At 48.9% G+C, this 22,007-nt stretch overlaps 1 protein-coding gene across 1 annotated transcript in view; it reads left to right on the forward strand.

Annotated features, from left to right (window-relative positions):
• Nucleotides 1-22,007, forward strand: part of LOC110143931 (polycystin-1-like protein 2) — a 106,035-nt gene that overhangs the window by 47,234 nt on the left and 36,794 nt on the right. The window contains exons 15-24 of the mRNA XM_070451499.1: nt 1,538-1,683; nt 2,625-2,810; nt 6,442-6,573; nt 7,260-7,442; nt 12,044-12,168; nt 13,373-13,499; nt 14,188-14,319; nt 15,876-16,092; nt 16,642-16,835; nt 20,923-21,153. Of these exons, the coding sequence (XP_070307600.1) occupies nt 1,538-1,683; nt 2,625-2,810; nt 6,442-6,573; nt 7,260-7,442; nt 12,044-12,168; nt 13,373-13,499; nt 14,188-14,319; nt 15,876-16,092; nt 16,642-16,835; nt 20,923-21,153 (1,673 nt within the window). The remainder of the gene's footprint in view (nt 1-1,537; nt 1,684-2,624; nt 2,811-6,441; nt 6,574-7,259; nt 7,443-12,043; nt 12,169-13,372; nt 13,500-14,187; nt 14,320-15,875; nt 16,093-16,641; nt 16,836-20,922; nt 21,154-22,007) is intronic.

Here is a 22,007-nt window from a genome sequence, read left to right on the forward strand (position 1 = left end):
AGGAAATTCACTCATTCATTCATTTTTACAACAAATATATTGAATTTCGGGCTCTGGTCTAGGTCCTATATATACAGTAATGAACAAAATAGAGAAAGTCTCTGACCTCACTGTACTTATAATCAGTGGTGGAGACAGTTGGTAAACAAAGACACAGCATGGAAGGCACTGTTTCAGATAGAGCAGCTGGGAAGACCTTTATACAGGAAGTAATATTTGAGGGAGTTTGGATAAGCTTTGAATCAGTTGTTAAGACCGTCTTACTTTCCTTCTGCTCCTCTTTCTCCTTATTTTTGTAATTTGGTTTACCACTTTGAATTTTTCTAAAAAATCTATAGAGGGGGATTGTTTTTCTGAAAATCTTCATGGATTCTAGTAAGGCTATTCCAAAGTCACAGCAGCAGGTGATTTCCTAGGGAGGACAGTCAGTCAGTTCAGTTGCTCAGTCGTGTCCGAGTCTTTGCAACCCCATGAACTGGAGCACGCTAGGCTTCCCTGTCCATTACCAACTCCCAGAGCTTGCTCAAACTCACATCCATCGAGTCAGCGACACTATCCAACCATCTCATCTTCTGTCGTCCCCTTCTCTTCCTGCCTTCAATCTTTCCCAGCATCAGGGTCTTTTCAAATGAGTCAGTTCTTCGCATCAGTGGCCAAAGTGCTGGAGGTTCAGCTTCAACATTGGTCCTTCCAATGAATATTCAGAACTGATTTCCTTTAGGATGGACTGGTTGGATTTCCTTGCTGTCCAAGGGACTCTTGAGAGTCTTTTCCAACATCACAGTTCAAAAGCATCAGTTCTTTGGCGCTCAGCTTTCTTTATAGTCCAACTCTAACATCCACATATGACTACAGAAAATATCATAGCCTTGACTAGACAGACCTTTGTCGGCAAAGTAATGTCTCTGCTTTTTAATATGCTGTCTAGTTTTGTCCTAGCTTTTCTTCCAAGGAGCAAGCGTCTTTTAACTTCATGGCTGCGGTCACCATCTGCAGTGATTTCGGAACCCAAGAAAATAACGTCTTTCACTGTTTCCATTGTTTCCCATCTATTTGCCATGAAGTGATGGGACTGAATGCCATGATCTTCATTTTTTGAATGTTGAGTTTTAAGCCATCTTTTTCACTCTCCTCTTTCACCTTCATCAAGAGGTTCTTTAGTTCCTCTTCACTTTCTGCCATAAGGGTGGTGTCATCTACATATCTGAGGTTATTGATATTTCTCCCTGCAATCTTGATTATAGCTTGTGCTTCATCCAGACTAGCATTTCACATGATGTACTCTGTATATAAGTTAAATAAGCAGGGTGACAATATACAGCTATTCCAAAGTCATAGCAGCAGGTGATTTCCTAGGAAGGACAGTGGATCAGCATAAACTCTGTCTTATCCTGGGAATTATGGAGTCCAAGAGTCCCTGCCGTGACCTCACGAGCTGTGGCTTTTGTGTCCTTGTCATCAGGCTCTAACTTAGTGGACTTACAGTCACCCTGAGACCTGAGAATGCCCCCTTAATTATTCAATGTCCATTTGCCAGGTTCCTGTCTACACTGTGGCCCTGAACCTGCCCTCCCATCAGTTTACCTGCCACTTGGAAAGGAAAACAATGACTTCATGCTGACAGTGGTCATTTCTGTCTCCAATCACGCGGGGGGCAGACAGCAGACCCAGGCAATGGTTAAGGTGAGTGGTAGCCACTGCTCCTCTACTGAGACAAGTTCTTTTTTGTTTGTTTATTTATTTATTTAATTAATTTATTTCTTTGCTTGGCTGTGTTGGGTCTTACTTGTGGCACGTGGGATCTTGGTTGCATCATGTAGAATCTTTCATTGTGGTGCATGGACTCTCTAGTTGTGGTGCACAGGCTTATTTGCCCCATGGCATGCAGGATCTTAGTTCCCCAACCAGGGACTGAACCCATGTCTTCTGCATCACAGGACAGATTCTTAACCAGTGGACCACCAGAAAAGTCCCTGAGATAACTTCTTGACTTGTCTGAACTTCACCAAGAGGGTGGTGGGGTTGAAAGGAGCCAAGGGCATGACCGTATGAGGGTTTATTCATTCATTCCTTCAACATATATTTACAGAGCACCTACCACATGCCTGGTCCTGGGGATACAGCCATGGGCAAAACAGACCTAGTATCTCCCTTTGTAGATCTTATGACTAGTGGCCAGTACAGGGGAAGGATCCAGGGGATTTGGGGTGGGGTACCTGAGAGAGGTGGGGGCAGAAGAACCTAGAGATGAGTTAGACCAGTGCCTTCAGAGTTCAGAGGAAGGAGGACCAAGATCAGCCACTACGTCTATAAGGAAGAGGTTGGATAAAATTTCAAGTCAGTTTCAAAGGTGAGGAGCCAGGTGGATGGAAAGACCTGAGGGCACAATGAGGAGAACAATGAGAGGTGAAGTCATGGCCTGCCCGAGATTTGCTTCAGGTGGCCATCAGCACAAGTGGGTCCACTGCCCTGAAGCCCTGGGGGGAGCGCTCATGCCAGGTAAAGCCATCCAGCCATACTCTGCTTCACCATGTGCAGGCTGGGCCTTCAGGCTCCAGATTCTAGAACAAGAACTGGTGGGTTGAGGTCCTCCTACTCTGAGCACATCTCTGGTCTCCTGTTAGGTGGGACCTGGACACACCTGTGTGGAGGAAGAAGCATTCCAGGCCACAGTGTGGGACAATGTCACCGCCATTCTGCAGGGTGGGCGTGGCCCTGAGCGGCTCTTCCAGATGGCCAGGGCCGTGTCATCCGTACTGGACCAGGGGCTGGGCTCCAGGCAGCTGCCGAGAGTGGACACCAGACACAAGGTGCTCCCAATGGACTCTGTCCTTTTGCTGGGGCCCTGGGGTCTGCATGCAGCCATCTGGGGAGGGGAGTGGGGTCCATGGATCCGTGGGGAAATCTTTGGTGTCTCCCAAGTTGATGTCATGTCTCCTTTCCAGTACTTTCAGTGAGTGACATAAAATGAAAGCAACCTTTCTCTGCTCAACTTCATGGAACCACAGGTTTCTAGGGTGGGAGGGAATTTAGAGGGTACCACTCCCGTCTCTTCCTATTCAATTCAGTTCAGTCGCACAGTCGTGTCCGACTCTATTCGATCCCACGGACTGCAGCACGCCAGGCTTCCCTGTCCATCACCAACTCCCAGAGCTTACTCAAATTCATGTCCATCGAGTCGGTGATGCCATCCAACCATTTTGTCCTCTGTTGTCCCCTTCTCCCGCCTTCAATCTTTCCCATCATCAGGGTCTTTTCCAATGAGTCAGTTCTTCGCATCAGGAAGGAGATGAAACTGAGACCCAGAGGAGAAAAGTTACCCTGTCTTGGTCATACAGTTCATGGTTTGATGCTGTCCCAGCTCTGCTACTTACCATTTCTATTGTCAGGCCCAAGACTGAAATTCTCTAAGCCTCAGTTTTCCCATCTGGAAAACAGGGACAATAATAGTATTTTCCTTACAAGGTTGTGGTGAATGTTCAGAATTACATTCACTGTAGCTATGAGTCAAATCACAGGAAAATTGCCAACATTCAAACAGCTTTAATTCATGAATATGGCTATTCCATGTGATACAACCTAGTATAAACAACTCTGGCAGAAGGCATGGTTACTTCCACTCTCAATGCATGCTCCTAGGCATCTGCCTGCACTCACCGCACACAGCGTCACACACACCTGCTGGGTGTGGGGGACAGAGGACAGACTCCTCTGGACCCTGAAGGGTTTGCATGAGAGCTCTGAGCACACTGCAGAGGATGTGAGCAGCTTTCCCAGGTCCACATTTCCAGCAGGTAGTGAAGACAGGAGCAAACCCAGGTTGGCTCTTCCCCTGCCCACCTCCAGCCCTCTCACCCTAGCCTTTCTCCCCACTTAGCCCCCCGGCCCCAACACACATGCACACAATGCCTCCTGGCTCTCATTCACCCTGAGCATGTCTTACATGCTTCCCTTTGGAAGGGAACTTCCTTTTGGATGCCCTATGATCCTAAGCACACAGACTACATAGCCTGACCCCAGGTCTTCTAGTGAAATACTGGGGTCCTGGTGGGAGACAGATGTCAAGCTCTCATTGGGCAATGGAGGGGACTTTAAGAAGGGCTCTGTTGAGAAAACTGGGGGCAAAGTTTCAGAAACAAATGAGAGAGGACACAGGACCCCAGGGGATTACCCTGAAGTGACCAGCATCCTGAAGGGGCAGCTGTGTGTGGAGGGGGCTCCCCGGTAGGAGTGGTGGTTTTGAAGGATGAGGCCGGCAACCCTGGCAGGGAGGGTGCCTGCAACAAAGCTTCCCACTCTCTCCTCCTGCCCGCGAATGAATCCACAGGCCAGAGGCCCAGCAGCCACTGACATCTCCATGCAGGCAGCCTCCAGGATGGCGACCAAGGATGGGGAAGATGTGCAGAGGCAAATGTGAGGTCATCCATTACTCACCTGAGTTTCCCTCCAGAACATTCTGATACGAGTCCCCTCACAGACAGGCCTGTTCTTCCCTCTACCCAAGCTGTAGCCTGAACGGAAGCCTGGCTGGCAGCAGGCACGCTCAGACTCTGCAGCTGTTGTTTTTCAGTTGCTCAGTCGTGTCTGACTCTTTGCAACTCCATGGACTGTTGCCTGCCAGGCTCCTCTGTCCATGGGATCTCCCAGGCAAGAACACTGGAGTGGGTTGCCATTTCCTTCTCTAGGGGTTCCTTCCTGACCGAGGGGTAGAACCCTCGTCTCCTGCATTGGCAGGTGAGTTCTTTATCACTGAGCCACCAGGGAAGCCTCAAAGACTGTTAGGCGATTAGATGAGCAAATTGTGAGTAGCGAGCGGGACAGGAGGGTGAGAGCGAAAGTTCACCTCTATTTGTGTTCTCCCAGATGGTTGCTATAAGCCATATCTGGCCACCTGTTTTTAAATTAAAATGTATTTTAATGAAATAAAGTTAAAAATCCAGTTCTCTGGTTGCACTAGCCACATTCTAAGGGCTTAATACGTAGTTACATTTGGCAAGCGGCTATGTTACTGGACAAGCACAAGGATAGAACATTTCTATCAACACAGAAAGTTCGATGGGGCAATGCTAAAATTATATTCTTAGGTTTTATCTGCCTCAACCAAAGCCAGTCCCTGGCCAGCCCCTCGTTAGGGCTTAGAAAGCATGTTCCCCCAGATGCTCCAAGAGGTCTGGCTTAAAGCTGGAGTTGGCGGGGGGACTGGAGGGAGCCTTGTCCCCAGTGCCCCCCAAAGCACACAGGGACCTACGCTTGCAACAAGCTCTCCCACCCACACTGAGCCATCACAGTAAGCCAGTTTCTGAATTTCACGCCATTTGAGTCACAATGAGACCATTTGTTTTAAAATAATGCCAGATTTTACAGATTTGATTTGAAGAACTGGAAAAAGCTTGAGACATCCTGTATTAGTTTCCTCCTGCTGCTGTAACAAATAACCATAAACTTCATGACTTAAAATGACACAAATGTCTTATCTTACCATTCTGGAGGAAAGGAGTGTGAAGGAAACAAGTTTCACTGGGGCTAAAGCCAAGGTGTTGGCAGGGCTGTGAGCTGTCTGGAGGCTACAGGCAAGAATCCATCTATTGGCTTTTCCAGCTTCTGGAAGCTGTCCACGTTGCCGGTTCCATTTTCAACACCAGCATCTTCAAACCTCCTCCCTCCACTGCCTCCCCCTTCTCCTCCTGTCTTCCGTCTCCCTCTCTGCCACCTCTGCCTCCAGCATCACATCTCCTTCTCTGACTCTGACCCTCCTAGCTCCCTCTTTTAAAGGCCCCATGAAGACTCAGAAAATGAAAATATGGTTGCTGGAGGGGGAAGGGAGAGTTGCAGAGTCTGAGAAGGTCATGTACACACTGCAGTGTTTAAAATGGATAACCAACAAGGACCTACTGTCCAGCACAGGGAACTCTGCTCACTGCTATGTGGCAGCCTGGATGGGAGGAGGGTTGGAGGGGAGAATGGATATGTGTACATGTATGGCTGCATCCTTTCACCATTCACCCGGAACTATCACAACATTGCTAACAGGCTACACCTGATTCAAAATAGAAAGTTTAAAGTTTGAAAAAAATAAAGGAGAAAAAAGTCACAGGGACCCCTGTAATTACACTGGTCCCACCTGGTAAGTACAGCATACGCTCCCCATCTCAGAATCCTTAATTTAATCAAAGCTCCACAGAGATTCTGCCCAAGTGTCTCTTGTCATGTGAGTAACACATGCACAGGTTTCAGGGACTAGGGTGTGCCTATCTTTGGGAGGCTATCATTCTGCCTACCGTACATCCTAGGAGACAAACAGAGATTTATCAGCTTTGGAAGACCCCACATGAGCCTGGTCACTTTTCTGGTCACTTTCTCAGACCTCAGATCTTTCTGGGACAGCCTCATCAAGCCGCTGGAATTACATTACTCCCCCCACCTTCCTTTGTCTTTCCCAAGGTCAGAGAACGCATCCTGGGGTCACTGTCTGTGGTCAGTGCCACCAGAGGGGACATGCAGAGGGTGCGGGGGCTGGCCGAGGTGCTGAAAGAGGTGACCCAGCGCAGTGAGGAGCTCACGCCCTTGGCCCAGGTGAGTAGTTCCCATCCACTAAGTCCTGACCTTTATTTCTGGGACCCTGATCACTCGTCCCACTTAACACATCCATTTTCTCATGCACCCATTCTATGCATATACATCTATACATATATATTCCTGAGCTTTCATTCATTTATCCACGTGTTAATTTATTCATTCCTTTAACAAATGCTCCCTAAACACCTAGTATGTGCCAGGTACTATGCAATTCATAGAAAATTCAGCAGCAAACCCCATAGACATGGCCTGTGCCTTCATGGCACTTTTAGACCCCTGGGGTGACCAGATACTGAAAAAATAACTTCACAAGTACATATATGATTACAAAATTGGAATAAGTGCTGTGTCTGGCCAGCCAGCCAGCCAGCCAGCTGTCCCCAGTCAGTGAATGTTTACTGAATGCCTACTATGTGCTGGGCATTGTGCAAGCCACTCTGGGAAAGACTCTGAGATGGAGAAGGCTACTGTCCTGAAGGAACTGAGCACACGGCAGGGAAGGAACACCTGGCCTCCAGTCCCTGACACAGGCAGCTGGTGTGACGGGCCTGGCCCAGATTTCCCCTGGCTTGAGTCCCCACGTGCTCCCTTCCACCGCAGTGCTGGTCCCTGGAGGGGTTCAGGGGGTGGTCTGTTCCAGACAGGGCCTCATGCTATTCTTCCTCCTCCCCTGGGTGAGCCAGCGGGAGGCCGGCTGGGCTCTGCAGCATGCCAGCGAGAGCCTGTTGGCAGTGAGTGCCGAGGCCCATCCTGAGGACCGGAGGCGCCAGGCGGCCACCAGGGACCTGCTCCAGGCTGTGGGTAATGTGCTGGAAGCTTCCCTGAGGGACCAGTCAGAAGAGCCTGCACAGGCCAATGGCAGCCAGGTGGGTGTCCCAGCCCAGATGTGGACCTCATGCTAACCATATGCCCAGCTCACACCAGCGTTTCTAGGTGGATCCTTCTCCACATCGTGCAGATGAGGAAACTGAGGTGTGGCGGTTAAAGGCCCTTCTAGGAGCTGACAGAAAGGCTCCAGGACAGGAGCTCCTGGGAGGTGGCATGGTGCAGCAGACTGAGCACAGGCTTCAAACGAGGTGGCCTGAGTTGGAACTCTGCCTTCGTCATGTACAAGCCTTGTGCCGTGGGCAAGGACACTTCCTACAGCCTCATCTCCTCACCTGTAGTAAGCTGACACGCTCTGCTTCATCCGATTGGAGAGATCGTATGCTCACTCTCACAAGTCTGAACTCCAGGTTCACTCAGCCAAGGACACAGAGCATCTTTAGGAGACAGGTCGTTCCAGCACGTCATCAGGATGGAGACGCAAAACCCACCTCCTGCTGCTGCACAGCCCTTTACTGTGTGGCACTCCCGTCCCATTCTTACGGTGGCCACACAGGCACACTCAAACACACAGCCACACACTTACCACATGCACAAACATGACTGCACACACACACACATTCACACACACTGAGAGCCATCACTTACACTTTCACGTATACCTCAAAGCACACACTCCTGCACACACTCATAACTTCACATTCAGCTACAGTCATACACACACAGACTCTCACATGTAGTTGCAATCACACAAAATCACATACATACACACTCATTCATGCACAGATATTTATACTCCCACACCCTCAAGCCACATCTACTCAGACACACATCCACACACTTCCACTCACACATACCCACATCAATTCAGTTCAGTTCAGTCACTCAGTTGTGTCCAACTCTTTGCGACCCCATGAACCGCAGCAGGCCAGGCCTCCCTGTCCATCACCAACTCCGGGAGCTTACTCAAACTCATGTCCATTGAGTCGGTGATGCCATCCAACCATCTCATCCTCTGTCGTCCCCTTCTCCTCCTGCCTTCAATCTTTCCCAGCATCAGGGTCTTTTCCAATGAGTCAGTTCTTCACATCAGGTGACCAAAGTATTGGAGTTTCAGCTTCAACATCAGTCCTTCCAATGAACACCCAGGACTGATCTCCTTTAGAATGGACTGGCTGGATCTCCTTGCTGTTCAAGGGACTCTCAAGAGTCTTCTCCAACACCACAGTTCAAAAGCATTAATTCTTCGGCGCTCAGCTTTCTTTGTAGTCCAACTCTCACATCCATACATGACTACTGGAAAAACCATAGCTTTGACTAGACAGACCTTTGTTGGCCAAGTTATGTCTCTGCTTTTTAATATGCTATCTAGGTTGGTCATAACTTTTCTTCCAAGGAGCAAGCATCTTTTAATTTCATGGCTGTGGTTACCATCTGCAGTGATTTTGGAGCCCAAAAAAATAAAGTCTGCCACTGTTTCCCCATCTATTTGCCATGAAGTGATGGGACCAGATGCCATGATCTTAGTTTTCTGAATGTTGAGTTTTAAGCCAACTTTTTCACTCTCCTTTGTCACTTTCATCAAGAGGCTCTTTAGTTACTCTTCACTTTCTCCCATAAGGGTGGTGTCATCTGCATATCTGAGGTTATTGATATTTCTCCCGGCAATCTTGACTCCAGCTTGTGCTTCCTCCAACCCACCAGAGTACATGTTGTACTCTGCATATAAGTTAAATAGGCAGGGTGACAATATACAGTTTTGACATACTCCTTTCCTGATTTGGAACCAGTCCATTGTTCCACATCAGGTTCTAACTGGTACTTCTTGACCTCCATACAGATTTCTGAAGAGGCAGGTCAGGTGGTCTGGTATGCCCATCTCTTTCAGAATTTTCCACAGTTTGTTGTGATCCACATAGTCAAAGGTTTTGGCGTAGTCAATGAAGCAGAAATAGATGTTTTTCTGGAACTCTCTTGCTTTTTCAATGATCCAGCAGATGTTGGCAATTTGATCTCTGGTTCCTCTGCCTTTTCTAAAACCAGCTTGAAGATCTGGAAGCTCACGGTTCACATATTGCTGAAGCCTGGCTTGGAGAATTCTGAGCATTACTTTATTAGCATGTGAGATGAGTGCAATTGTGCGGTAGTTTGAGCATTCTTTGGCATTGTCTTTCTTTGGGACTGGAATGAAAATGACCTTTTCCAGTCCTGTGGCCACTGCTGAGTTTTCCAAATTTGCTGGCATATTGAGTGAAGCACTTTCACAGCATCATCTTTTAGGCTTTGAAATAGTTCAACTGGAATTCTATCACCTCCACTAGCTTTGTTGGTAGTGATGCTTCCTAAGGCCCACTTGACTTCACATTCCAGGATGTCTGTCTCTAGGTGAGTGATCACACCATTGTGATTATCTGGGTCATGAAGATCTTTTTTGTACAGTTCTTCTGTGTATTCTTGCCACCTCTTCTTAATATCTTCTGCTTCTGTTCAGTCCATACCATTTCTGTCCTTTATTGAGCCCATCTTTGCATGAAATGTTCCCTTGGTATCTCTAATTTTTTTGAAGAAATCTCTAGTCTTTCCCACTCTATTGTTTTCCTCTATTTATTTGCACTGATCGCTGAGGAAGGCTTTCTTACCTCTCCTGGCTATTCTTTGGAACTCTGCATTCAAATGGGAACATCTTCCTTTTTCTCCTTTGCCTTTGCTTCTCTTCTTTTCACAGCTATTTGTAAGGCCTCCTCAGACAGCAATTTTGCCTTTTTGCATTTCTTTTTCTTGGGGATGGTCTTGATCCCTGCCTCCTGTACAATGTCACGAACCTCCATCCACAGTTCTTCAGGTACTCTATCAGATCTAATCCCTCAAATCTACTTCTCACTTCCACTGTATAATGGTAAGGAATTTGACTTAGGTCATACCTGAATGATCTAGTGGTTTTCACTATTTTCTTTAATTTAAGTCTGAATTTGGCAATAAGGAGTTCATGATCTGAGCCACAGTCAGCTCCTGGTCTTGTTTTTGCTGACTGTATAGAGCTTCTCCATCTTTGACTGCAAAGAATATAATCAATTAGATTTCAGTATTGACCATCAGGTGATGTCCAGTCTTCTCTTGTGTTGTTGGAAGAGGGTGTTTGCTATGACCAGTGCATTCTCTTGGCAAAACTATTAGCCTTTGCCCTGCTTCATTCTGTACTCCAAGGCCAAATTTGCCTATTACTCCAGGTATTTCTTGATTTCCTACTTTTGCATTCCAGTGATGAAAAGATCATTCCATAATGAAAAGAACATCTTTTTTGGGTGCTAGCTCTAGAAGGTCTTGTAGGTCTTCATAGAACCATTCAACTTCAGTTTCTTCAGCATTACTGGTCAGGGCATAGACTTGGATTACTGTGATATTGAATGGTTTGCCTTGGAAACGAACAGAGATCATTCTGTTGTTTTTGAGATTGCACCCATGTACTGCATTTCGGACTCTTGTTGACTGTGATGGCTACTCCATTTCTTCTGAGGGATTCTTGCCCACAGTAGTAGATATAATGGTCATCCGAGTTAAATTCACCCATTCTGGTCCATTTTAGTTCACTCTTGCCATCTCTTATTTGACCACTTCCAATTTGCCTTGATTCATGGACCTAACATTCCAGGTTACTATGCAATATTCCTCTTTACAGCACTGGACTTTACTTCCATCACCAGTCACATCCACAACTGGGTGTTGTTTTTGCTTTGGTTCCGTCTCTTCATTCTTTCTGGAGTTATTTCTCCACTGATCTCCAGTAGCATATTGGGCCCCTACCAACCTGGGGAGTTCCTCTTTCAGTGTCCTATCTTTTTGCCTTTTCATACTGTTCATGGGGTTCTCAAGGCAAGAATGCTGAAGTGGTTTGCCCTTCCCTTCTCCAGTACATACCCACATAAACACACTCATATAGGTATTTGAGTGTGTTTACATACCCACATAAACACACTCATATAGGTATTTGAGTGTGTTTACATACCCACATAAACACACTCAAATACTTATATTCACACACGATCGTCCTCAACACACACATACACACATTCACACATGTATCAGATGTATGTACACATGCACACATGATCTGTGCTCTGATAGGAAATCTGCACAAATGTCAAGCCCTCCTGGCCCTCACGCCTGCCTTGGCTTCAGCAAGGCTGCATCTTCACTCCAGGCTTGAGCGGGCTTGGGGGAGTAGTTTGAGCCTGGTTGACTCCACGCAATGGCTCCGCCTATGACTTTCCATTTCCCCTCGAATAAGACCTGGGCTGAGGGTGGACCTCAGGGTCCAGTGGAGCAGCAGAGGCAGGCACACAGTGAGCCTCCCCGTGGTTCTGCAGCTTCCCCTAATCAACGCATGGCCTCCACAAGTCACCACTCTCTCTGTGCCTCTGTCTCCCCGTCTGCCAAACAGGGTGGTAAAAGCACCTGCTTGTAGAGCTTGGAATCTTCTCAGTGTTTATGCCCAATTCCCTACAGCACCGGGTACTTGGTGCAGTGCACCCCATTCGAGTCTCTGCCTTGCTTCTGCTGAAGGCCCACATGAGCTTGGTGGCAGCAGCCAGAGGTGGTATATGGAGACCGGCCCACAGCACTGGTCCCCTGCTTCCTTTTCCAGATGGCCACAGTGTCCCAGCTGCTGGAAGCTGCAGAGCACGTGCAGGTCGCCCTCCTGCTGGGGAGACTACCTGGGAGACTTCCGGCCACAGTGACCACCCCCTCCATCTCTGTGTACACAAACAGGTAATCTGCTGTACTGTGGGTGCCCCAAGAAGTTCATCCCCTGACCTGGTACACTCCACATCCACATCCCATGACCCTGGGACAGGCAGAACCCAGGAGACCCACCTGGTGGGAGGCAGGGGGTGAGTGATGGGACCTAGAAGTGGGAAGGGCTTTTCACTGAGAGAAGGTCCCCACTCCGGGTTTGTACAGCATAGGAAGGGAGGTGCTAAATGCCATGCCAGTGTCAGAGCCGTCCATGTGTCTCGAGAGTTGGGTCATATTGAACTGTGCAGCGAAGGGGGCTGAATGCGGGGGACCAACCCACTTTTAACTTCACTCAGTACCTGGCAAGCCCGCTGCTCTGTGGACTATGGGCTTCCAGACACTCTGGCCTTAGGCATTTCCCCAAGGAGTGCCAGCCTCCTTTCACTGAGCCCTCCTTCAGCAGCTGGGAATGATCTCCCCCTTCCATGCCACCCCCTGATGATCGGGGACTAGACGATGCTGCAGGCATTTTTGGGACCCTTAGCACTGAGCACCCTCCCTTGGTTCTTCTGCCACAGCTGCCTTCCTGGATCCCAGGGGCAGTTTGCCAGAGCAGCACTGTGATCACAACTAGGATCTGAAACCAGGTCCCCAGTCTACTCAGATGGGATGAGGTTAAAGGCCAGGAAAGACAGTCTCATAGGAGGTCAAGTAGGTTGGGGAGATAGGTCTGGAGAAGTGTCTACGTTCAACAAAACATGTATTGACCACCATCACATGCCAGGCACTGCCCTAGGCACTGGGGTGCCACAGGAGACAAGGCAGGCCAAAGCCCTGTCCTCGTGGGGCCACCTGCCCAGCCTTGAGGCATCACCTGCCTTTTATGCTGCTCCCACTGATGCAAACACAGAATCATCTGAGTAAGGCAGGTCTCTGAGGTCTAATGCCTGATGGTCTGAGGTGGAGCTGATGTAATAATAATAGAAATAAAGTGCACAATAAGTGTAATGTGCTTGAATCATCCCCAAGCCATCCCCCTACCTGGTCCTTGGAAAATTTGTCTCCCATGAAACCGGTCCCTGGTGACAGAACGCTGGGGACTACTGATCTAAGGGGATCTCGAAAGAGGCACTGATGCTAAAGCTAGTCCCCATGCAGTGCTAGACCGGGCAGATCATCCTCTGACACTGGCCTTCTCTTCTCTCTCCCGGCACCTCCGTTCTCACCTTGTGGACAGAATACAGCCCCGGAGTTGGCGAGGCTCCACGGTGCACATTGCTGCAGCCAGTTCTGCGACCTTCACCTTGCCTGCTACCCTCTCCCTTGGCTCCAAGGAGGACTATCAGGAGCATGTGGACATAAGGGTAACAATAGAAAGAACACCCTTAGCAACAGACCTTTACAGTTTGTAAAGCACTGGCACACATGTTTTTCATTCATGTTGCTAACAGTTCTATCAATTAATTAAGCCCATTTTACAGGTGTGTTCAGTGACTTGCCCGAGGCGACTAGCAAAGTGACAGACCCAGGCCTTCTGACTCCCCCGGCCATCCTCTTTCCACTGTATAATGGAATTTCTCCAGCAGCCCTGGTTTAATTAGTCCTTGGAAATGAAGCTCTTCAGACTCCATTCCATAAGTAGGCAAAAGTAAACTCAGGGCCATTTCCTTCCCAAATTAGGGCATATTTGACTCTCGGCTCCTTGAGCCTCCAAGAAAGCAGACAAACATCTTTCTCTTAGAAACCTTGTGCCTTTGCTAGAAGAAAGTATCACACTGTTCATAGTCCAGTAATTGCTCAGCTGTAGCAAGTATGATCAGGTCTCTAGGCCCAGATTTCTGAGGTCACAGCCTTGAAGGTCACTCACACACACACACACACACACACACACCAGGAAAGATAGCAGCAGCTAAAAATAGGGCCCTTTAATTCACCCCACAGGGCAAGGGCCACCTATCCACCCATCTGGGGAAACCTTTTCCTTCACACAGGGGCCTGGTTATCTTCCAGCCCTTGGGGGCCTTGGCTAATGCTCTCTGTTCTTGGTTTCAGATGATGAGCTTCCCCAAGAGCCCCTTTCCAGCCCGAGGTCACTTTGATGTCAGCGGAACTGTGGGTGGCCTCTCTCTGACCAGTCCTAGTGGACAACGCATCCCTGTGAAGAATCTGTCGGAGTATATCGAGGTAGGCTTGGGGTATGCTCAGAAGTCAGGTGGCACTTCTGAATTCTTTTTCAACTTGGTTGGGTCCAAAATTAGCTGGTTATGAAAAAAAAAGACTAAAGAAGAGAATCCTTGGGAATCACCTGGCGGTCCAGTAGTTACGACTTCACATTTCCACTACTGAGGGCCTAGGTTCAATCCCTGGTCAGAGAACTAAGATCCTATAAGCTGCGTGGTTTGGGCAAAAAAAGAAAGAAAGAGAAAAGAAAAAAAGAAGAGAATCATGAAAAATTATCCTTACCCTACTATAAGCATTGCAAACATTGTAATTTAACATAAAACTATATATTATTTGGTTATATATATGCTGTGATAAAGAATGTTCAAATGACTGGTTCAACCCCTGGTCAGGGGACTAGATCCCACATGCCACAACTAAGATCCAGCTCAATCAAATAAATGCATATTTAAAAAAAGAAAAAGGATGGGAGGAATTCCCTGGTGGTCCAATGGTTAGGACTTGGTGCTTTCACTACTGTGGTCCCAGATTCAACCTTTGAGGTGCAGTCAAAAATTTTTTTTAATTAAATAATAAATAGTGGGTGGAGGGCATTAGTTAATTCAGAGAGCTGATTAAATGGAGAGTGGTTATGAGAAGTTCTAATATTAGGATAAAGCAGAGGAATAGCAGCAACTAATTGAGTGCTACTGTGTATGTGGCACTTGGCTAAGGATTTTGTACATAATAACATTTTTAATCCTCTCAGTGAGGGCTTCCCTGGTGGCTCTGTGGTTAAGAATCCACCTGCAATTCAGGAGACTGCCTGCAATACAGGAGACCTGGGTTTCATCTCCAGTGCAGGGGACATGGGTTTGATCCCTGGTCCAGGAAGATCCCACGTGCTGTGGAGCAACCAAGCCTGTGTACCACTATTGAGCCTGTGCTCTGGAGCCCAGAGCCATCCTCGTGCACTTTCTGTGCAGGTGCAGCCCTGAGCCAGGGTGCACAGCTTGAGGAGCAGGGGCTGAATAAAGGCCCCGAAGATATGCTCATCCTCATCCCTGAGCCGTGAATACGGCAGCTGACACGGCAAGACGTGACTCTGCAGATGTGATTTAAGTTAAAGATCCTGAAATAGAGATCACCTGGGTGGGCCCAGTGTCATCGAGAGGTCCTTCTAAGTGGCAGGTGGGTGGGGCAGGGGAAAGGCAGTTTGATGACAGAATCAACAGGTTGGGTGATGCAAGAAGGGGTACATGAGCCAAGGACTGCAGGCACTTCAAGAAACTGGAAAAGGCAAAGAAGTGGGCTCTCCCTCCTGGAACCTCGAGAAGGAAACAGCTCTGATAACTGTAGCCCCGTGCAACTGATTTGGGGGCTTCTGGCCTCCAGGGCTGTAACAGAATAAACTTGTGTTGTTCTAAGCCACAAAGCTGTGGTCAATTGTCATAGCAGCCTCAGGAAACTAATGGAAAGAGCAGAGCGCAGGCTGGATTTCAGCTCCCCAGGGGCTCTCCCTGATGTTCACAGGCATTCCTGTCCTGGCACACCCTTGATTTGACTGTTTCTGAATACAGATCCTGCTGCCTCGGCTTGGACACGGCGAGCCAACCGTGCTGAACCTGAGCAGACCTGAAGCTCTGCGAGTGAACCTGACGTCAGGCAGCGCGGCTTTAGTGATCCAGCTTCACTGGAGACCTGACGCCCCACTGACGCTCAGCCTGGGCTATGGCTACCACCCCAATGAGACCAGCTACGATGCCCAGGCTCACCTCCTGCCAACGGCTGCTCCAGGTAGTCCCACCACCCAGGGCAGCCTCTTGAGTTGCTTCCTGGGGGTGTGACCAGCTTAAAACTGGAAAATCAGAGCCATAGAGAAAAAAAAGAAAAAGAAAAAAAACATTTGCTACATTCAGTACTTATTTTTGTTAGTGGTATGATTATTATTATTAGGCAATACTAGGTGAACAATTACTATATGCCCTGAATAAGCTGACAAGCACTCACAGAACTGACCTCATTGCAGTCTTCCTGACAGCCCCTGGGGATGAGGATGAATGAAACGTTTACTTTTCAGATACAAACAGAGAGGCTAAGTAACTAGTCCACAGTCACACGGCCAGGGAGGAGCAAAGCCGGAATCTGTGCCTCCTCGGGCCAACTCAGCTCACTGAGCTGGGCGTGCCTGCTCTCCTTACTCCTGGGGCATCAGGGAGACCGTCAGGGTCTGCCTCCCTGCCCAGGCACTGGTGCCCTGCTCCCAGCACATTAGAGGCAGCTTCCACGAGGCTTCAGCTGACCTGGACCCCCACCCCCACCCCCCGTACCCACTGCTTCCTGCAGACGAGCTGTCCACGTGGATCCTGAGCCCAGAGGACCTGCATTTTGGAGAAGGTGTCTACTATCTGACCGTGATCCCTGAGTCTGACCTGGAGCCGGCTCCCGGCAGGGACCTCACAGTCGGCATCACCACCTTCCTGTCCCATTGCGTTTTCTGGGACGAGGTCCAGGGCACTTGGGACAACTCCGGGTGCCAGGTAAGGAGGGGGAAGCAAAGAAGATGGTAGAGAGTCAAGCCCAGGTCTGTCCCCAGAGCACAAGCTTTAAGCAACATGAGGCACTGCTTCTCCAGAGCCCAGCCCAGGCTCCTGGAGCCCTGGAGGCAGGTGGTTCTATTAACAGCAATCAAACCCTTGTCTCAGGGCAGCTCATCTCTGCCTCCACGGAGCCAAGGCCTGTGACAGTGTCCTGGTGTCAGACATAGGTTTTGAGGCCATCAGAAGCCATCCCTGGGGCATCAGTGTCTTCCTTCCCTCTTCCATGCCTTTGCACATGCAGTTCTTTCCCTCAGAATGCTCTTATTCCCTACCCTGCCTGCAAAACTTCCATTCCCACTTCGATCTTCCAATCCAATGCCATCTTCTTGGGGTGGCAGATGTCTGCAGTCTCCCTCTGCTGGACTTCCATACTCTCCCCAGAACAACCTCCACGTCTAGTTGAATTTTATGACACACCCACCCCAACCCCCTAGATCATATTCCTTCTTTCATTCACTCTACACATGTTCACCAGTGCCAGGCTAACGGGTAGGGATACAATGATGAGACAAACAGTGAGCACTCAGTCTAGCAGAGGACAGACCAGAAGCAAATGGTGCATATGTCCAATGATAGCAGTCACAAGTCTAAGAGGCCAGATCCTAGCAGAGCCATAATAGGGGACTCAGAACCAAGATCCTGTGGGGTTTGTTTCTGCTTCTTCTTTGGCTTCCTTGTCAACTCCAGCCTGGCTTCCAGCTGCCACACATGGCAGCTCCCCAAAGTGCCAATAAGAGACATGGGCTCACTGAGATGTCCAAGAGACAGCGTGTTTCCCATGCTTGCAGCCTAAGTCTTTGTACCTTGCGAACGAGACCTGAGTGTGTTGCCATCTTTGAGAGTCCTCGCTACCAGTGACTCGTCTGATCCCCACACTGCTGACACAGAATGCCCGTTGCAGACTGCGCTGAGGCCTGAGGCTCAGAATAGGATGGTGCAGGGGCTGGCTGCAAGGACTCTGCCACTGGACAGACTTGGGTCCAATTCCATGTCATCAGCACTTGCAAGATGACCTTGGACAAGGCCCCCCACCTCTCTGAACTTTCCCATCTGAAAATGGGGGTAAAGGATGGCTGCCACTTACCACAGGGTGGGACCTAGACCAGGTTATAAGTATAAAGTACTTAGTATGGCACCTGGTACGTAGTAGGTGCTCCACAGATGAAAGTCACTGTTGGGTTAGACACTCTGCGTTGAGAGGGAGCATGAGGACAGAGTGAGGGAGGACCACTTAGCCAAATGTAAGCTACTGGAAAGTTCCTAGCTTTTGGATGGAGTCATGGGTTCCCAGGTTCTTACACATTTTTAAGAACATAGATACTAATGCACACACACACAAATGTGGGGCATACAAAAGTCATGGGGAATGTGTTGTCATATTACCAAAATTATGTTAACCCAATACTGTGAACCTGATGCTCATTATAGAAATAGATGTTGATACAGATGGGTACTGATACAGAGCCATCTGGAATAGGAAATAGCAACCCACTCCAGTATTCTTGCCTGGGAAGTTCCATAAACAGAGGAGCCTGATGGGCTACAGTCCATGGGGTCGCAAAGAGTCAGACACGACTGAGGGCACATGCGCAAGCATGCACACACACACACACACAGAGCTATAAATAATTAAATGGGGGGAAAATAAGTAAATGGGATCACCAATTTTGGATGGAAAAATCACCACTGTCTATTCTCTAAATAACCAAAGAAAGCTCCAAATCTGTGAACTGCAGACCTTATCAGTGGAGCAAAGGCAGAATTATTGCAAGGGGTTTGAGAACTTCTTTATATATTTTCTCAAAGGATACTAAAGGTGTAGCTTCTGTCATGGGGGAATCTCATGAAGAGTTTCTGGTTTTTCCAGATTAACTTCTGGTTTTCAAAAGGACTCTCATGCTGGCAAAGAGTAGGAAAGCCACTGCCCTCCAAGTCTTTGTGAAAACCCAAGGAAGTAAAACGTTAGGCATAGATCAGGTCTGGCCCCTGAGCGCCTAGTGCTGAGAAGGTCTTGTCAGGAGCACTTGCTTGGGGTTCTCTGAACCAGCCCGCCCCCTCCTGGGTGTGCCAAGGGTTCCCGGCCCACAGCTGATGCAAAACACTGATCAGGATTGGGAAATAGTAAGCAAATACGGATGTGAGACCCACGTGAACTCTGTCAATAAAACAGTTGACGCCATAGCTGTCAGAGGGGTCAGCCTCTCCAGGAGGTGTGTTAAGGGTAAAAGATAAGAATTATCTGCTGAGGCATGTTTGGGCTGCCACAGGTTCTTCCTCACCAGGTGTTGAGCAAAGAACTTTCCACATGTCAGTATTTTCTGTTGTCTCCTACCTTACCACCTCATGGTGGACCCTGGAATGAAAAAGTAGTGCTGGGTTGTGGGTCTGAATGAAATCTTCACTATCTGAATAGCCCTGGGTGGATTGCAAGCTAAGGAAAGCCTTAGCCTGCAAGAGAAGCCTTGCCGCTAAGTGCACAAAATTAATTAAGAGCCAGATAGAGAGCCCTCCCCTGCCCCATTCCTGTCTCTCTCTCCCCTAGCCTCAGTCCCCATACCACAAGGACCCTGAGCCCAAGCTCCATCTACATGCCCCATTTCCCCATGTTTTGCCATAGGAAATGGCAACCCACTCCGGTATTCTTGACTGGAAAATTCCAAGGACAGAGGAGCCTTGGAGGCTACAGTCCATGGGGTCAAAAAGAGTTGGACATGACTGAACAACTTCACTTCACTTCTTTGCCACTCTTGTGCCCGTCAGTGGCCACACCAGTAGCCAGTCCTCCACAGAAGGACGATCCTAAGGAATGGGTCTGGGCGGGCCCTGGAAGAGGGAATTCTGAGGTCCAAGTCTCCAGACCACAGTCTAAAAGTGGGGAGGGTCCCAGGGTAAGACATTAGGTAAGACAAATGAGGCATCTGGAGTGCAAAATCTAAGGCGGGGCTCTTTCTCAGGGTCACCAAGGATCTCACCCTGGTCCTCGCTGCATTGTATGTGCTATGGTGGGCATGGTTCCTCTGCCCCCACGACTCTTCATCCTGTGCACAAGGGCACAGCCCTAGGATGGCTAGAGTGGGACCCTTCAAAGCATGAGCCTGGGACAGGGGTCACTCCCTAGGTCTAAAGTGGGTAAAATGTAGAGAATTCTTTTCTGCTGCTGAGAACCAGTTTAGGATGTGAATATTTGTCCTTCCTGTTTTCTTGCCATGGTTCACCTGATCTCTGCCATTTTTCTCTTCAGTGTAAGATAACCCACTGTCTCAGTTTGCCTGGGACTCAGGGGGCTCCCAGGATCTAAGGCTTTCGGTCTGAGAAACAGAGAGGTCCCTGCAAACTGGGATGAGTGGTCACCCTGAATGTCCTCTCAGCACCTTGCCCGTTGCCTGGCCTGGGAGTAGCACCCCACAAACACCTGCCCGGTGAGGGAGCACCAGGTGGGAGAGAGGACTGGGAAGGAGGCACAGCAAACACGTGGCAGTGGCTGCTTCTGGAGGCTGGCGGACAGAGGGTGTTTTGGTTTTACCCTTTATACTTTCTATCCAAAGAGGGAAAGCAGATTGGCAAGATGGACATGGTCACTCACTGAGAATGACAGGTGCAAAACTGCTTGTTCCAGACACGTGTAAGCGTTAGGTCGCTCAGTCATGCCTGACTCTTTGCGACCTCACGGGCGGTAGCCTGCCAGGCTCCTCTGTGCCTGGAATTCTCCAGGCAAGGACACTGGAGTGGGTAACTATTCCCTTCTTCAAGGGATCTTCCCAAACCAGGGATTGAACCTGGGTCTCGGGCATTGCAAGCAGATTCTTTACTGTCTGAGCCACCAGATGAGCCCATTACAAGACATAATTCACTATATTTAAAGATTAATGTTTAACTAAATAAAAAAGCCCGAAGAGAATCCTGAAGCTGGCCTTCAGCAGTCTCCCAGCCCTTCCCAGGACAGGATCCACCCCTCACTGCTCTCCTCCCGTGGGCAGGGAAGATACGCTCCCCGAGTGCTTTCACCAGGGCCTCTTTGGGGTTGCAGGTGGGGCCGCGGACCACCCTCTCGCAGACCCACTGCCTCTGCAACCACCTCACCTTCTTTGGGAGCACGTTCCTGGTGATGCCCAATGCTGTGGATGTCCGCCAGACTGCTAAGCTCTTTGCCACCTTTGAGGACAACCCTGTGGTTGTGACCACCGTGAGCTGCCTCTGCGTGGCCTACCTTCTGGTGTTGATCTGGGCGAGGAGGAAGGATGCTCAGGATCAAGCCAAGGTGAGGTGGCACGATCCACGGGAATAGCAGTGGGTGAGCAGTCCCCTTGCAGGAGCTCCAGAGAATGGAGTCCTGGTGGGGAGCTGAGGGGCCAGCTGCAAGTCCAGGCCTTGACCCCTGGAGTCATCTCCAATAAGCTGGCCCCTCAGCCTCTTTACCTGTAAAATGTTCTTGTTTATCACATTATCAGGAGGATTATAAAACTGACCACTTATTGAGGATCTACTATGTGCCAGGTACTATTCCCACTTAATACCCACAACAGCACCAAGGGGGAGGGTACTGATGTTGAGAGTCCCCTAGACCACCCTGAAATTCAATGATTTGCTAGAAGGAAACACAGAACTTTAAAAAGCTATTATCCTCATGGTTATGGTTTATTACAGTGAAAAAGTGCAGATTAAAATCAGCAAAGGGAAGGGTCCAGAAGAGATCAGGCAGGAGATTCTAACTGTCCTCTCCCCATGGAGCCCTACAGACAGATGAATTCTTCTAGCAATGATGTGCAACAGCACATGTGACATATTGTTCACCAGGGAAGCTCCCTAAACCTTGGTTTTACTAGGGGTCAGTCTCATAAGTATGGCACCTGCATGACTGCTTTTAGTCTGCAGCAACCACTGCCCCTCATCCCTGCCCAGGTCAGACTGACAGAGCATGGCCCAAAGCTCTCACCACAGATCAGACTGTTAGCACATAATGCTTAGGGTGGCCTGAGACCCCGGGTAGTCACATACCCTGATCATGCAGAATATTTCAAGGACTTAGAGGTTATCTTCCAGGAGTTTGCCAAAACCAGTCCTTTCATTGGAATGTGTGGGGTTTGAACAACCCAGGCCTGCACAGTACCTCTA

Source organism: Odocoileus virginianus, chromosome 20, assembly GCF_023699985.2.
Source record: "Odocoileus virginianus isolate 20LAN1187 ecotype Illinois chromosome 20, Ovbor_1.2, whole genome shotgun sequence".
Taxonomy (NCBI): Eukaryota; Metazoa; Chordata; class Mammalia; order Artiodactyla; family Cervidae; genus Odocoileus; species Odocoileus virginianus.